This window comes from Doryrhamphus excisus, linkage group LG23 (assembly GCF_037039965.1).
Source record: "Doryrhamphus excisus strain RoL-2023G ecotype Guam linkage group LG23, RoL_Dexc_Guam_v1.1, whole genome shotgun sequence".
Taxonomy (NCBI): Eukaryota; Metazoa; Chordata; class Actinopteri; order Syngnathiformes; family Syngnathidae; genus Doryrhamphus; species Doryrhamphus excisus.
In genome coordinates this window covers 2,603,844-2,621,048 of record NC_136379.1, presented here as the reverse complement: position 1 = coordinate 2,621,048, position 17,205 = coordinate 2,603,844, and the positions used below count along the sequence as shown (strand labels likewise).

Sequence of the window (17,205 nt, the reverse complement as noted above, 5' to 3'; positions counted from 1 at the left end):
AAGATTGGGGTTCATAAACAAAAAACTAAACAAAAAGCTGACTTGACATCCTATAACTTTTCTGTTATCGTCTTCTGTGTAGTTGTTAGTTCAACACAAAAATATTTCCTTTAGTTGATGTTTTTGCATTTTTGATCAGAAAATACAATAAATTTAATGCAAAATTTGTGATTTTGGAAGAATTTTGGCTAATGAATGTAGACTGATGAAAGAAAGGTAAGGGATATTGATTTTAATTGTTATTGAAGGAACAGAAATACAGTTGAATATTCAGAGATAATACTTAAATATTACTATTGATATTGTAAAATATATCAACATATATTTGACATGCTGGCATGCATCACACAGGATCAGTTTAAGGCATCAAATGTTTTTTAATAATACTTATGAAAAAGTCCTCGTCAAACATGTTATCACTACTGCGAGTACTGTGTGTACTAGCACACTTTACAGTACTTTAACCCATGGAGTAAAGATCAGACGACGTCTTCCATAAATATTTCATATCAGTCTTCCAAGCTAACATGCTATCAGAATAACAATTAATCAGCATAAAAATGTAAATAATGAGGATAAATGGCGGATGCTTTTGAAGAGAGACTTCAAAAGTCCTGGGGGGCATTTAGTCTGACCAGGACCCGACTTTCAGCTCAGGCAGTAATTAACAGCCGACGGTCTGCTTTCATCTCACAAGTGGTGTGGAAAGATGGATCAAAGCGTGGACAACAAGAATGGACTTGGCAGGCGTTTGCCCTCAGACCCTCCCCAGCATGCGGGCGATCCACCAGTTGCACGGCATGACCACCTGGCAGATGACGTGGCCTCCTCGGTAGTAGTAGGGCCACGGGTTGAAGCCGCCCAGGGGCACGTGGTAGCGGCGACAGAAGCGGTAGCCTTGTTGACAGTACTGGCAGCAGTAGCCGCGTTCGTCCAGGCGGTTGTCCAGCTCCAGACCGACGGCTCTCTGCAGGGGAGGCAGACTCAAGACTCAGTCGGTGCTACCAACATTTGTTCAAACCAGGGTGCATTTCTGTGGAAGCGGTTGAGTAACTCTTCAAGACTTATTGTCCTTATTGGCTCAAGTATAGTAGCTTTGATATTTAGAATAAAAAACGAAGTTTTACTTTTATTCAAAGACAAATCTTTGTTCGTTCATTAATTTTCTACCGCTTACTCTCACGAGGGTCGCGGGCCTGCTGGAGCCTATCCCAGCTGTCTTCGAGTGACAGGCGGAGTACACCCTGGACTGGTGGCCAGCCAATCACAGGGCATGTCATTAAATAAAATAAATAAATAAATAAAATTGAACAGTTTTGGTCCCAGGATTGAACCCTGGGGTACTCCACAAGCTTGCAGATGTGTACTCTCATAGCTTCACATATTGCTTCCAGTTTGCTTGGTAGCTTGTGACCCGATTCAAAACTAACCCTCCGATTCCATCCATCCATCTTCTAGGCTCACTACGGTCGCGGGTATCCCAGCTGTCTTGGGGCGAGAGGCGGGGTCCACCCTGGACTGGTGGCCAGCCAATCACAGGGCACATATAGACAAACAACCATTCACACTCACATTCATACCTATGGACAATTTGGAGTGGCTAATTAATCTAGCATGGGAGGAGTCCCTGGAGAAAACCCACGCATGCATGGGGGGAACAACAAACTCCACACAGAGATGGCCAAGGGTGGAATTGAACTTAAGTCTCCTAGTTATGTGGCCTGTGTGCCAACCACTCGACCGCCGTGCAGCTCGACAAATCTTTTATTTTTCATTATTGTCACCATCTACCTGTCGCGGTGCAATCGTCCATCGAAGCTCTCTTGTAACCAGCATAATTAGACTATTCCATTCATCTCCGACCTCATAACTCCGACACCCACACACCCAGGCTGGCACCCGCCAATGTTGACCACACCTCCCATACGGCATTCAAATTAAGAGCACTGCCACCCGCCCCCTGACCTTGACTTAAAGTATGTGTCACTTTCCTGCAGCAATTAGCAAGCCTAATGATCGCCTAACAAGGATTCTTTCATTTGCTCTTCGCTGGCTGCCTCTGAATTTATGGAGGGGCCAATTGGAGCCCAAACCAAAGGTAAATTAGGTAGATTTAATGGCCCTTGGCTTTTTCCATTGTGCTGGCTGGTTTGCGCCCTGGAAGACTCGTAGGGGCTGGGCCTTTGATCAAAAGCACAGCCTAATGGGGTTCTGAGAAGTGCCACTTAAACTCCACCGCCCTCGGTCCACGTCGGACCTCATTTCAATCTTTTTCAGTAAATGGATCCACGGAGATAATCAGGATGTCGCTGATCCACGTTGGCTTCACATTCAGACAATAAGCTAGCAGAGAATCTTTGGGGCGAGACGCACACAGAGGGATTTTGTTGCGTGGGAACGAGTGAGAGGAAGACCTACAGGATGACACCACCAAGTCCTGTTTTGGCTGTCCTGTTTAAAAAAATAATAATAATAACAACAACAATATGACATTTCATTTGTATAGTTCTTTTTAGTACTAAGTACTAAAACAAATCACACTCCAGTTTTGGCTTCTCCTTGGCACCATCCTGGCTATGCAGGACTCCTGCTAGCCAAAGGTTGGGCTGCACTCTATTTGTTTACCGAGTACACTCGTCTCTCGTTTATCGTGTTTTGTTGGTTCCAGACCCGACTGCGATAAGTGAATTTCAGCAAAGTAGGAATGTTTTTGTTTACAGCTTTTAATATCATTAGAGCCCTGTAGGCATGGCACATTTACATATACATATACGTATATATATATATATATATATATATATATATATATATATATATACACACATATATATATAATACATATATATACCTTTATGTTTTTATTACCTAATATAATATACATGATAAGCAATACAAAAACATAATAATCCATCATAACCATTGGGAAAGTTCCTTGTTGTTGTAGTCCTGGATCTCGAACATAATGCGGGTCAATTGCATGGCATTAAAAAAAAGATTGACATCAGCCATTCTATGACGTTACTTTTTTTTTTTTTTTTTTTTTTTACAAGACAGCCAGTCAGACATGGAGTTGGCATACATACACGATGTTTACACAACATTGTGCACCGCTTATGCGCATGCTATGTGGTCTCTGAAGTGACACATGAGATGGTCAGCGCTTTAACCTTAGCCACCTACCAAGCGAACCAGTTTGTATTCTAAGCATACGAATAGCTTTGAAACAGAGTGGGTAAGAAGGTAAGAAGAAGTAAGAAACCACTTCCACACAGAGTGGGAGGAGATTTTTTTCAGTATTTCAGCTGATGTAAAGCAACAAGAACACTACATGACTTGTGTTTATTTGTTGTGACTAATAATATGCTAATATGCCATAGTCAACCACTAAACAGCTAAACTATGTGCTGCCACCATTGTTGTCACATCCCTACATCTGCCAGGATGTACTATGATGACAGGCAGATCCCTGGTCCCACTGCACCGTGGTTCTTATGGAATCCAGAGCATTAACTCCAGCAGAAATAGTGTGTAAAATCCAGCAGTTCCCAAAGTGGCCATAAGTAAAATGTACTCAATGTACATATTGCCACAGGAGTACACATTATATCCAGTCACTTATACTATACGTCAATAAATAGAAGTACACATACAATAGACCATCTAAAACAAAACATACAATGTCATGTTGTTCTCTTGGAGACGAATAAAGTTGTCATCTATCATCCAACAATGACTGATGCTTATAGTTCAGGGCGGCTTACATACTATATTTACAAATATTTCTCTAAATGTTGTTTTTGTTTTCATTTCTGTAGTCTTTTTTACTTTTCCCACAAGCATTACATTACCTACATAAAACCTGTTGATGCGCGCTCTGATGAATGGAGCAAAATTGCAAACTCCTGAGACCTAAAAGACACAGAAATGTGTGACGGCGGATGATATCTTGGTTAGGCGTGTTTGATTCATTGGCATGACATGCAGAGGTAGGCTTTTAATGATTTATTGTTTCAGTCAAGTTTCAGGTCATCAGCTTGCTGTCAACAATCTGTTATGGAAACAACAGCAAAGCCGTCAGTGGACCAACGATCATCTCATCTGCTTGCTTCTCTGAACCAAATAGTGCTGCTGTGCGAAGAAAAGAATGAGAGAGAAAATCTTTTATTCAAATGACGGCGCACCAGGAAACAAATCAAACAAACAGCCAAAAGGCAGCATTGTACCTTAAAGACAATTAATCAGAGGTAGCCTCTTAAAACGGGGGGTACATATTAATCACTGCGGCTTTGAGTCGGCTCCTCTGGTGGGAACGTCGCGGTGATAAGAATGGCTCACCTTGGGAAATCTGAGGCAGCCGCTCACAAACAAGCAGCGTTAATGAAGAGTAAGAGCCATTAGCTTGCCTTTGCTACATGTGATTTGCGTACATGTGAAGATGTCTACATCGCAACAAAACTTTAGTGAGCTCTTGCAACATTCTCTGGCAAATACAGTAAAGTCTCGTTATATCGATATTCTCGGGAGTCAGAAAAAATACCGATATAACCGGACTATCCATATATCCGATCCTGCGCCGAACTGCATTAAAAGTGGGCAATAATGGACTCGACATTGTTCTATAGTATAGAACAATGTCGAGCAGCTTAAATCAATCTTTGCTTAAGGATTTCAATACCAAAAAAGAACACGGCGAACGGCACACACACCGATTCCCGCACTTCCTGGTTCACAGGTCATGCTCAACCCGCCCCACATAGCTGGCCAAACACATGCCTGCAACAGAAGAACCAACTGCGTTTGTGGTTTCTCTCATGTGTATAGATTCTATACAGGCATGTGTTTGGCCAGCTATGTGGGGCGGGTTGAGCATGACCTGTGAACCAGGAAGTGCGGGAATCGGTGTGTGTGCTGCGCTCTGGTGGTGGAAGTGTGAAAAATAAAGTTGACTGGAAGCAGCCGTTCGCCGTGTTCTTTTTTGGTATTGAAATCCTTAAGCAAAGATTGATTTAAGCTGCTTTTGTATCGATATAAGCAGACCAAATTGGCTGGCGGGAGATGAAAAGGGCATCGTAGTAACCGGATTATCATAATAACCGGGTATCGTACTAACGGAACTAATTATATCATAAAAGACTAGAAATTTGCCTGGAAATGAAAATAGTATCATAATAAGTTATAACCGATATCGATATAACGAGACTTTACTGTATTAGCCTTTTTTCCCTCTTTGTCCTCTTGGGGCACCCTCATTAGCCAAAATGTCGTTATCCAAACGGAGAAATAGATAAGGAGTGTAGAATTTTCAAACAAAAATGGACCACGTCCTATTTATTTACAGAGATGCACGGAAAACCTTTGTGCTTGGTGTGTTTGCAACAAGTTTCGGTATTGAAGGAATATAATATTCGACGCCACTACGAGACTCATCACAACGAACGGGACAGGCGAACACTTTCTTCATTACACATTTAAAATCACTCTCCTTAGTTTGTAAGGTGTACGCAGGGATTACATTTAGATTTTATATGCGTATGTATAAGTGGTTTAAAAATCCCTTTCTTTAAAAGTCTCATTTAATCTTAAAGTGCATTACTATATTTTTCAGTACCAATTAAAGTTTTGTGCCTTTGTACAATCAGTGGGATCAGTTGCAATGCATATTTGTGAATGATAAAAGTAAATTGCACATTTGTCTAAGGAAATATGAGGTGTTTCATGAAATGTTTTGTAAAAGGATAGTTCATTAAATTTCAATATTTTCCTAATGTTCTTGTGCTTCTTTACACCAAAACAAAGGAAAGACATGATATTTTGGTTATTTATAGCAGAGTATGGTATAATTTTAATGGTCCGGACCACTTGACATCTCCCTAGGCCGTATGTGGCCCACGATGCGAAATGAGTTTGACACCCCTGATGTAGACGTTGATTTTACAAGACGCCAGTTCTATAAATGTGGCATTCTTACAGTATTTTCATGTGACAAATCAGATCCCCAAGCAAGAAAGGGGTCCCCAATCACTGGGATTGGGTAATGATGAAAAACTAAAACACTGAAAAAAAATTAATTTGCAAATAACATCAAATTTAATATATAAAATATTAACATTAATTAATTAATTAATAATATTTAATATTTTATTTGTTGGTCCTTGAATGCATTAACTAACATTATCCCACGATTGCTGCAAATAGTGATAATTAAGCATAATTAATCAGAAAACTGATTAATTTTATTTACATTTTGATTAAAAAGCTCTAAATATTATGTCAACTATATTGGAAATCCAAGTGTAAAAGTGACTATGGGATTGTTATTTTATGTCTAAAGGGCTCTAATAATGCTAAAAAGACATATTTAGAAGTTCTTAAACACGTTTTATATGCTCTCAAAATATTCAATTTATAAATAAGGAAGATAAGTAACAAAGCCTACTTCTCAGAAATTGAACCAATTAACTGCGGTAAATGAGGGCCGATTGTATATTCATACAGAACAGAAGACGATCAGACTTTTACAAAAAGTATCAGCACTTTTCCGGGGAAAGTAATTGCAAATATTTTTCAGTTTGATTTTTTTAAGTGCTTCGTATTGAACTTGCACAGAAAGCTTTCTAGAGCTTCCAGATTCTGCACCTCTTTCTTCAGTATTTCCATGGACTGGTTCTGACCCAAACGGTTTATTTTATTCATTCCACCTCCGGCCCCCCTCTAGGTACGCCCTCCCCAGCGCTCCAGAGAACTTCCAGATACATAAGTCTGTGTCATAAGTCATAAGTCAGTCCAGGCAATCTGTAGCCCATATAGGGAGTCCTGATCACATTGACAGTAGAACTCGGTGTTAGAAGAAACTTCTTTCACGGATCACTTCCAAATGTACAAAGCTCATTATTTGATACATTGGCCTTTAACACCAAAATACATTATTAAAAGATGCATAGTTCAGAAAAATAGAAAAGGCATAATAGGTCCCCCATGCTTCCATGTCATTCCTTGTTCCTATCTGCACACTTGCTGACTTTATTTCACACACACACACCATAAGCATAATGCTTGTACTGTACGTCTTATAAAAGGAAATGTACCGCAACATCACTGCAGTTTCATTCTGGCATCAAAAACAGCTGTGATAACATTCACGCTCACTGTGCTGCGTTGAATGGGTGCAAAATATAAAGTCTGATCTCAGATCTGCGTCGCACTGTGCTCCGCAGTGAGGTGGATGTAATTGAATAAGGCGATAGCTATTTATTTCTGTAAAAAAAAAAACTAAATCGGTTCACCCGAGTGATAAGCAGCTTTGGTGCGCCACTGTAAAGATTTCTCTGGAGGCTCCCTGCGCTGATGCGTTGGAATTTCTACAGCTTATTTTCAGTGTTATGCTTGAACAGTAGCTGGGGGGGTGAGAGGCCAGGAAAATACACTCACACACACACACACACACACAGGTTTCCATTGGAGGTTGTGTGGGTGATGTCATTCTGCATTGAGAGCATTGGGTCAAGGACGCCGGCACCATCCCCTCAGCCGTGTCAGGTGGCACTTATTCCTTTTGGAGTTTCCCTGGGCCACAAAGAGTGTGATCCGCATACGGCTGTGTCAAAGGTCATCTTCATATATCTGACAGCCTGTCACAGGGAGCCAAACCGGTATCATGTTTCACAAATGTGCACCATGCCCGAGGGAGAAAACGCCTTATGTGAGTGTGTGTTTTCTGATGGATTGTGTGGACATTTAACTTGAGTGGACATTTAACATGAGTTGTGTGACATATATGGCGCACCCTCGCAAACAGAGAGCGCTGCCTGCCCTTCAGTGCCTCAATATGGCTTGGTGGGCTTGGTGACAATGTAGCAGGATACTGACGAAGAAGCTAGGTTAAGCAGTTTTTGTGTAACATGTAGTGATAGTACACAAATGGTCCATGACTTATGGCTAGTTGCACGCGCCGCTGCAAGGATGTTTTGCTTGATTGCGGCCATATTTTTCTTAGGTCCCTAAAAGTGTGTGCCAACTTTGGTCGCAATTTGACGATACAGTTGTTCCTTGCTACATGTCGTTTTGATCATCGATTCCTCACTAATTAACAAATGATCGCAGTTTCGTGGCTCACTACGACGTATAATATATAATACAGTAAAGTCTCGTTATATTGATATCGGTTAAAACTAATTACTACTTATTACGATACTATTTTCATTTCCCGGCAAATTTCTAGTCTTTTATGATATAATTAGTTCCGTTAGTACGATACCCGGTTATTATGATAATCCGGTTACTACGATGCCCTTTTCATCTCCCGCCAGCCAATTTGGTCTGCTTATATCGATACAAAAGCAGCTTAAATCAATCTTTGCTTAAGGATTTCAATACCAAAAAAGAACACGGCGAACGAACACGCTGCTTCCAGTCAACTTTATTTTTCACACTTCCACCACCAGAGTGCAGCACACACAGCGGAAAACACCCGTCCCTCGCGCCTACCCCTCCGGGTGGCAACACCTTCCCTATCGATAGTTCCGGGGTGAATTATGTCCCGGTAACCGGTAATCACTACAGCGTAAGTTTATTTTTATTTACTGTAGTACAAAATTTATTGTAGTACAAAAGCATGCTAGATACGCAGTCCATGAACTCAAGGAGAAAATTACATGCCATATCAAAGATCCGCCCACTTTTAATGCAGTTCGGCGCAGGATCGGATATATGGATAGTCCGGTTATATCGGTATTTTTTCCGACTCCCGAGAATATCGATATAACGAGACTTTACTGTATATGGCTATTTCTATTAAGCACAATATCAAAAACAAGCATATCATCATATCAATATAGACTGGATTTGCACTGCAACTCACTCACTCTGCATGCACTGCGCCCGAGTGCGTCACTGAGCCGGGCTCCTGCCCCCCCCTCTGTGTATGAAGGAGGATAAAGGAGGGGCGGAACAGAAGCCTCATCAACAAACATGAGCGACAATGTCTGCAGTGGAGGAACGGGTCACAAAAGAAAAGGTAGTGGCTCAGTAATTTGGAGGTACTTTAAAAACGTGACTCATGTGTGCAATACCTGCCACAAACTGCAGTACGAGTGAGTGAAGGTGCAGCCTGAAACAACTTCACAAAGCTCCTGCTTCTTTCCTGTTGCATTCGTCATGAAAGGAAACGTGCAAAGTGGTGTGCTATTATTACTAAGGTGGTTAGATTTTGTCAAATTTAAGAAAAGAGTTAACTTACGCTGCTTTACAGATGTCATTATTATACAAGTTGAACAGTTTTGGTCCCAGGATTGAACCCTGGGGTACTCCACAAGCTTGCAGATGTGTATTCTCGTAGCTTCACATATTGCTTCTTGTTTGCTTGGTAGCTTGTAACCCGATTCAAAACTAACCCTCCGATTCCATCCATCCATCTTCTAGGCTCACGAGGGTCCCGGGTATCCCAGCTGTCTTCGGGTGAGAGGCGGGGTACACCCTGGACTGGTGGCCAGCCAATCACAGGGCACATATAGACAAACAACCATTCACACTCACATTCATACCTATGGACAATTTGGAGTGGCCAATTAACCTAGCATGTTTTTGGAATGGGGGAGGAAACCGGAGTACCCGGAGAAAACCCACACATCACAGAACATGCAAACGCCACACAGAGATGCTTAAGAATCAAACTCTTCCCGATCTCCTGACAGTGTGGCCTACAGGCTAACCACTTTCTCTGATTCCATACCTTTTGTATTTAAGTTTTTGTCAAATCCATGAATGAATCCAAATCCAAAATGAATCCAGCTGTGAACTTTCTGCGGTATTGGGTAATTTCGACCAGTGCCATGGAGGTTGTAATATTAGCTCTGTATCCGTATTGGCTGTCCGTGAGTAATTAATTCTTATTTATACATTTGTCCAATCTGTTGTTGAATAACTTTCCGATCATTTAAAAAAATTGTGGTAATTAGGAAAGTGGTCGGTAGCTTGTAAGTTGATGATCATCTTCGGAAAGAAAGACAATATCGTTATCACACTTTTGCAGAGCTGTGCCGTTACCGTTACCTTTGCCACTGAATAAAGAACTCCAGCCATAATGTGAGGAATATGATCAAGTTCTTAATCTTTGGTACAAATTCTAAGTCCGTACAGTCAAGGATTTGTGAGCAGGAACTGGTCCTGATGAATGCCATCATTACAGGAAGTCTCATTTCTTCCTGTGGGCGCCTTAGAGAGACAGCCTTAGCTGTTGTGCTATTGGTGTGTTAGTGATAAATGTGCAATGTGTGTGTGTGCATACCGTGTGTCAGCTATGGTTTGTAGTGTGCTTTCCTTTGTCAGTGTGTAATATATTTTTCTGGATAATTAATCACGCACTGCTGAGTGGTTGAAATGCAGCACGGCAAAACACGCCGTCTGTCTTTTCCCTTCATGATAATTAAAGCATTATTAATAAATGTAACTTATCTGTGCAGTAGCGAGTGACCTTGAGCGCGCTTTTTGTGTGTGTGTGTGTGTGTGTGTGTGTGCGCGCCTCAAAGAGGGAAAAAAAGCAAAGTGAGAAAAGGCACTAAGAGGTGCTTTAGGCACAATTTGCTGCCTTGGAGAGAGGCTGGATGTTCCTCTCAATTAATGGAGGGACATTAAGGGAGTCTTCAATGAACTGGCCTTACTTAAACAGATATATAGAGCAATTGCTGTGCCCTCTGGTGCACAAAGTCAGTTTTAACATCAATTAGTGAGCAATTTATACGGGGGACAAAGTGGAGGCATGAGCCGGAGCTAATTGAAGTGGCTCCACTGTATCTGGCGGTGGGGGTCCACGGATGTCACGGAGCAGCAGAGCGACACTTACATAGTCGTTGACGGGAGCTTGGAACGCCACTTCACGGGTGAAGCGATGGCCTTTGACCTCTGCTTCGGGGGCGTCCAGGTGATCAACCTCCTCCTGCAGGTCCGAATCTAAGCCATAAAGAGGTGGGATGTTTACATACTGTTTTTAATCCTCAAGCGCTGATGGAAAAGCATAAAAACAAATCTATGAATAGTCTCAGGGCCTACTGAGAATACAGTGACGTGGATGAATGAGAATATTCACAGTGGTAGTAGTGCTTTTACTGCCTACACTTTAGTACCATTAGTATTGAGATTGAGATTATAGCTGGAGCATTTTTTTATCTATACCTTAAAGATGATGGGGCTATAATAATAATAATAATAATAATTGGAGAGAGGGTACTGCTTACAAAATTTCAAAACGCAATCTATGTGATATTGTTTTAACTTAATGATTTGGAATGCATGAGAGAGTGGAAAGGAAAACAGCTTGATCAGAATGACCTTCAAATAAAAACATGACATAAGAACTCAAAGACTTGCACCAGGGTGGGGTGGTGGTGGGGGTGGGAGGTCGAAGATGTTCTTGGTGGGTGTTGGTAAAACACGGACTGCGTAATTCCGGTGGTAATTTGCAAACCAATCCTTGCAATACCCACACCCGTTCTTGTTGGCCATCAACCAATCAGCGATGGTTTGACTAGGAAAACATCTATCATGGCGTCCCTGCCAACATGGTCTAATTCTTCAACAACTTGTGAAGGAAAACAGCAAAAAGTGATGAAGCAGTGCCTCCTAAACAGGTATTTTATTAGCAAATCAAATGATGGCACAGGTGAGTGAATCACATTGCTGTGACAATTTGAAGTGGTCACAATGAAACACCACCCATTAGATCCAATACCAAGTGCTGATTTTGCACAAGTTACAAAATCTAGCGCTTCCATTTCTCTGTGTATTTTTCTCACCTTTGCTTCACAAATTATTGTTTGACCGTTGAGCATTTTTTTCTGGATTAAAAACACTTTACTAGTACACAAATGTGTCTATTCAATAATGTTTCATTGTGGTGCACAACTTATAAATATCACTGCTTACTATGACTGCTACTTTTATTTATCTTGACAATCCAGATTTCCATGCAACGTTATGATCTATGTAGGAAAACAACCACAAGAAATGATAATCATTTCATCTTTATTTGAGATTCCACAAAAATGAGATGATATCATTATGGCAGTCTTTTCATTTTACATGGGGCAAGTTCGGGCAAGTACAGTAAAGTCTCGTTATATCGATATTCTCGGGAGTCGGAAAAAATACCGATATAACCGGACTATCCATATACCCGCCTCACATAGCTGGCCAAACACATGCCTGCAACAGAAGAACCAACGAACGCCAGCATGTACATATGAAAAACAGTGATTATTGCAAGCGATAAAAAGATATCTGAATACAACACAATTAAATACATGTATTTGTACGCTTGTGTCTTCGTTGGAATAGGTGTGTATGCTATGTCAGTTGGTTCTTCTGTTGCAGGCATGTGTTTGGCCAGCTATGTGGGGCGGGTTGAGCATGACCTGTGAACCAGGAAATGCGGGAATCGGTGTGTGTGCTGTGCTCTGGTGGTGGAAGTGTGAAAAATAAAGTTGACTGGAAGCAGCCGTTCGCCGTGTTCTTTTTTGGTATTGAAAGCAAAGCAAAGATTAAGCAAAGATTGATTTAAGCTGCTTTTGTATCGATATAAGCAGACCAAATTGGCTGGCGGGAGATGAAAAGGGCATCGTAGTAACCGGATTATCATAATAACCGGGTATCGTACTAACGGAACTAATTATATCATAAAAGACTAGAAATTTGCCGGGAAATGAAAATAGTATTGTAATAAGTAGTAATTCGTTATAACCGATCTCGATATAACGAGACTTTACTGTAGTTCTCACCTTAAGGATTCCCCATGGGCAAGTCATTTTTGTTTTTAATGTAGAGCCCTGTATGAAGCTGTAAGTGGTATCTGACCCATTCTTTGAGTTTGTAGACCACATATGCCAGGCTATATGTGACTAATTAATTGATTGATTGATGGATATCTAATTGAAGCACTTATGGTTTGTAGAGTTTGTAGAGGTTGCATCCTGTATGGACAAACATCCACACGCCCTCTTGTCAGGCTGGTAATAGAGAGCATTTGCACTGAGTAGACCCCCCCGTCCCCTTTCCTTATGCCTCACCGCTCACGGGGGAGGGATGGATCCAGTGGATGGGCAGCTCCTGGCAGAATTCCCAGATCTTGGACTGGAAGAGGAACGTCGGGTCAACTATGGGTTCCTCAGCTGGAATCCACACTTGGGAGTCCTCCACCTTAGTATCCACAGCATCCGCCTGCGAGTATGCACAAATACACACACTTAAATACACATGCTGTGAGCAAAATAGCATCTACTATTGGTTCATTAATACACTGTCTGGAAAAGCTCTTTTTCGACTATTTTCCTGTATAAAAAGCACAGACACAGAAGAGGAGGACAAAATTGACTGCACAATTTTGCATTGTAAGCCTCTTTTCACATAACAGCAGACAACACTTGTTTGAATGTGCCTTTTAAACTGCTTTTAAACTGCTACAGCATCCCAACAAGTACATGAGGGGTTTACACAATTGACCCGGTAGTTATCCACCTTTCGATGCTTTATCAAGCACCTGGAAGTGTGAATATTGCTTCCAGATGAATGAAGCATCTATTCATATTTATGGGATCTCGGATTAAAAGATCCCATGTGTGAGGTGAAGGTGTCGACTTCCTGACTCCTGTTGCCCCGACTCCCTCCATCAAGCCTGCGGCATGCTCTTTCTATTACACATCATTGAAATTCACAGACAGTGATGATTTGACTTTCAAATGACTTTAGAAGTCATCTTCATTACTACAAGTGTGGCGGCAGAATGGTTTAATGTGACAGACACAATAAAGCCTTGCATTCTCCTCCTCCTCTTCTTCTCCACCGCTTCTCCTCCTCCCTCCTCCACCACGATGCATGGCTTGGCATCCAGGCTTAATTTGTTGATATTGTAGTTCATGAGCTGTAAAGTAAACTATTATTGCTTAATGATAGCGGCTACATGTCACTGTTGTCTAATAGAGACATATGACAAGGATTAGTAAGCCTCCATCCTCACAGTGCACATATTGATTTACTTCATGTAGTGTATATGTTAATAAACACCACCAACACACCAAACAACGAGCCCGTCTTTGCAGTCCCTCGATAATTAGCCCGCCAGAACAGTTCACTTGACAAATGTTTTTACAAGGTGATTTTCCCTCAGTTTAAAGCTTAATTGCACATTAGTTAGGCTTGCACTCGTCTCCTCGCGGCTATAGTCAGGAGAGCAGGAACAATTTATAAGGGGTCGCACGCCTTTCTCCCCTTCACCCCCCCGTCATTAAAAATTAGCTGTGTTTGTAATCGAGCGTCACGCTTGTGACCCGCTGTTGCAAACAAGGACAGAACTTCAAATATGCCTTTCTGTTTGGTATATATTAGCAGAAAATAAATACAGCCTGCAGGCCACTACCACCAACGATTCAACCTTTTCTCCTTACCTTATCCCTTTTTTGTCCCCATTCATTTCTTCTGTTCTAACTTAACTGTGCAGACAATGTTTATGTTAAGGTAAAACTATATAATAAAACTAAAATAAAGTAAAATTAATTATCACTATATGCTTGGCACAAAATGGAGAAAGAACAGGAAGGTGTTTGCAGAGCGATGCGGTCACCTAGTGACGTTTTACAGGTATTGCTGGAATTGTAAGTGTTGTGTAGAATATTTACGGGTAAAATATATATAATTTTAATTATATTATATCAATAAAATGATATTTTTTAATTAAAATGTTTACATTTTATTAAATGAAATTAGATATTATTACTTCTATTTATTGTGAATAAAATCATTGTAATATAATTTTTAAAAATCCAATAAAACCAAGAGTGATGGAAGAACACAAGAGAAAACACACAAAAAAGCCAAAAATAAAGCTAAATATGAGCTGAGATGTTCAAATGTCATGTTTCCAGTTTTGTTTGACTTTTGTACAATATATTTTCAGAACTTGAACTTCATATTGCATTACTTTGGGGACACTTTTGACTTTGAAAGTTCCGGTCTAATAACAGTTTTTTGCACATCTCAAGCCTCTTTTTGCAGTGTAAGAGCCGTGGGTGGCAGGCAAAGGGGGGGTTGTAGCAGGGGAAAGTGGGAGGGACCCCGGCATCATTAAGCCGGTCAAGTGTTGGAAATTAAAGTCAAACTGGAGGAACACAAAGCGGACACTCTCTAATTGGACCTCTTAACCGCTGAAGCCGCATGAAGTCTTCTTCGTAAAGTAAATGGAGGTCATGACATGAGGCTCGCAACACGACTTGGGCTTCACAGTTGAGAAAGGACTGCAATAGCTTGGAGGGCGGGGTGGGTGGGGGGGCACCCAGGGGGAGGCGTGCTAAAAGGTCAGCCCTTTTAGCTTGGGGCAGAGATTTCTAAATGCCAGTTGACAAGAACAAAGACAACATGATTACAGCGCTTTGGTTTATGCACACTTCGCCAAGGTCCTTCTATTTGGCTATTGACTAATCATGTATTATGAGGGCACAGCCAACTTTTTCATATCAACTATTGAACCCTGGGAATAACGGTAATTTGTTTGGTGAAGTGTGCTGCCGGTGTATGTACAACTTTACGCCTTCGGTGCTGTTGACTTAATTATAGGCTGCTTGTACTGTCGTTAATGAATTTACCCTCTCCTGCAAGCATGAGCCGATTGGGGAAACATTGTGCATAACATATTGTTTAAAGTGCTGCTGTTTCGTTTTTCGCCAGAGATCATCAACCGTTTCACCATGGCACCCAGGAGCTGTACTGTACATATCTGCTTTTTTATGTGACACACGAGGCTATGAATTATTATATTGCCACCGTGATGGCCATAGTCATATCAGCAGTACAATTTCAAACCTGTTGTCATTCTAAAGCCATTAATAGTCACTTGTTGTACATTATACGCTGGATATGAGTCACACTCAGGTCATTACTTTCCATTGTAGCTACCATGGCAACCGCCATGGCAACAAGGTCAATGGGAAGCATTTCATGTTCTATCATGTGTCAGCAGCATAGTCACCAACCATCAAATTAAATATCCATCCATCACGGGTATGCTGGAGCCTATCCCAGCTGTCTTGGGGCGAGAAGCGGGGTACGCCCTGGACTGGTCACATATAGACACTCATTCCCACTCACATTCATACCTATGGGCAATTAACCTAGCATGTTTTGGAATGTGGAAGGAATCCGGAGTACCCGGAGAAAACCCACGCACACACGGGGAGAACATGCAAACTCAGGCAATAATTGCAATTAATTACTGTCAAGACTCGACATGGAGAGGAGGACTCCAAGGCAGAGTCGGCAAGCACCTCACAAGGTAAGGTTCAATACATGAGCAGGAGTCGGTACACAAGAAGATTCAGTCCAATAAGGCAAAGGTATCCAAAAACGGCAGGCGGAACGAGGGGTCAAAAACCAGGCAGGACAATAACAAGGAGTGCAAGGACGTGACAAGGGAGTGCAACCAACAGGAAGAACCAGAGTGAATAAATAGGAAGCAGGAAATCAGGTGAGGAGTAACCTGTGTGTAATCAGGCAGGAGGCGGAGCTCCAAGATGGAGGAGTGGCAGCAGGTGAATGACACGGCAATTATGTACATTACATCACATTCTCACTTAAAATTGAGAAGTTTACATCCACAGCTTTGTCTAAATGTAGCAATATGATTTTAAGCCGCTCTTTGAGCTAACTATCTCAACAAGGTCTCTTTGATGCCCTTTCAGTGTCTTGAAAGCATTTCCGCAGTTACTTATCTGTTAGCTAGCTAACAGCTAGCGGCAACACAGTTTTGCATTGAGGTGATATTGTGCTGATTTTGTGGTGATAAGTCTTTCTTACATTGGGACATAATTAAGGTTCGGCCGATATATCGTGGGTTCATCGATATATTTTTCTGCCACATGATTTACAGACAGGCATCCGCCAGGCAGCTATGTGTTGCCGCAGGACCCAGCAACACACTCAGTCACAGCACCCCGCCACCACATCACAACAAGGGTACGTTTTTAACATTTATTTAGCCTCTAACAGTTAAGCTTAGTTGAAAACGCAACAGACGAATAAAAACACTCTCACTAGTTGGGCAGAACAAGAATGAACAACTATGCAACTTTAACTACAAACTGACCAACTATTTACATCGACGGTGCCGCAAAGCACGCTGGACACCCGGAAGTGCTCCTAGCGACGCTACAATATAGTTTAGTTTGTGGG

The 17,205-nt window shown here is 41.5% G+C and overlaps 1 protein-coding gene across 1 annotated transcript in view; it reads right to left on the bottom strand.

The window, feature by feature from the left end:
• Nucleotides 1-206: 206 nt before the first annotated feature.
• Nucleotides 207-17,205, bottom strand: part of tnmd (tenomodulin) — a 76,396-nt gene continuing 59,397 nt past the window's right edge. Inside the window, exons 4-6 of the mRNA XM_058076235.2 lie at nucleotides 13,056-13,206; nucleotides 10,838-10,944; nucleotides 207-967 (exon numbers count right to left, since the gene is read on the bottom strand). Of these exons, the coding sequence (XP_057932218.2) occupies nucleotides 758-967; nucleotides 10,838-10,944; nucleotides 13,056-13,206 (468 nt within the window). The 3' untranslated portion in view covers nucleotides 207-757. The remainder of the gene's footprint in view (nucleotides 968-10,837; nucleotides 10,945-13,055; nucleotides 13,207-17,205) is intronic.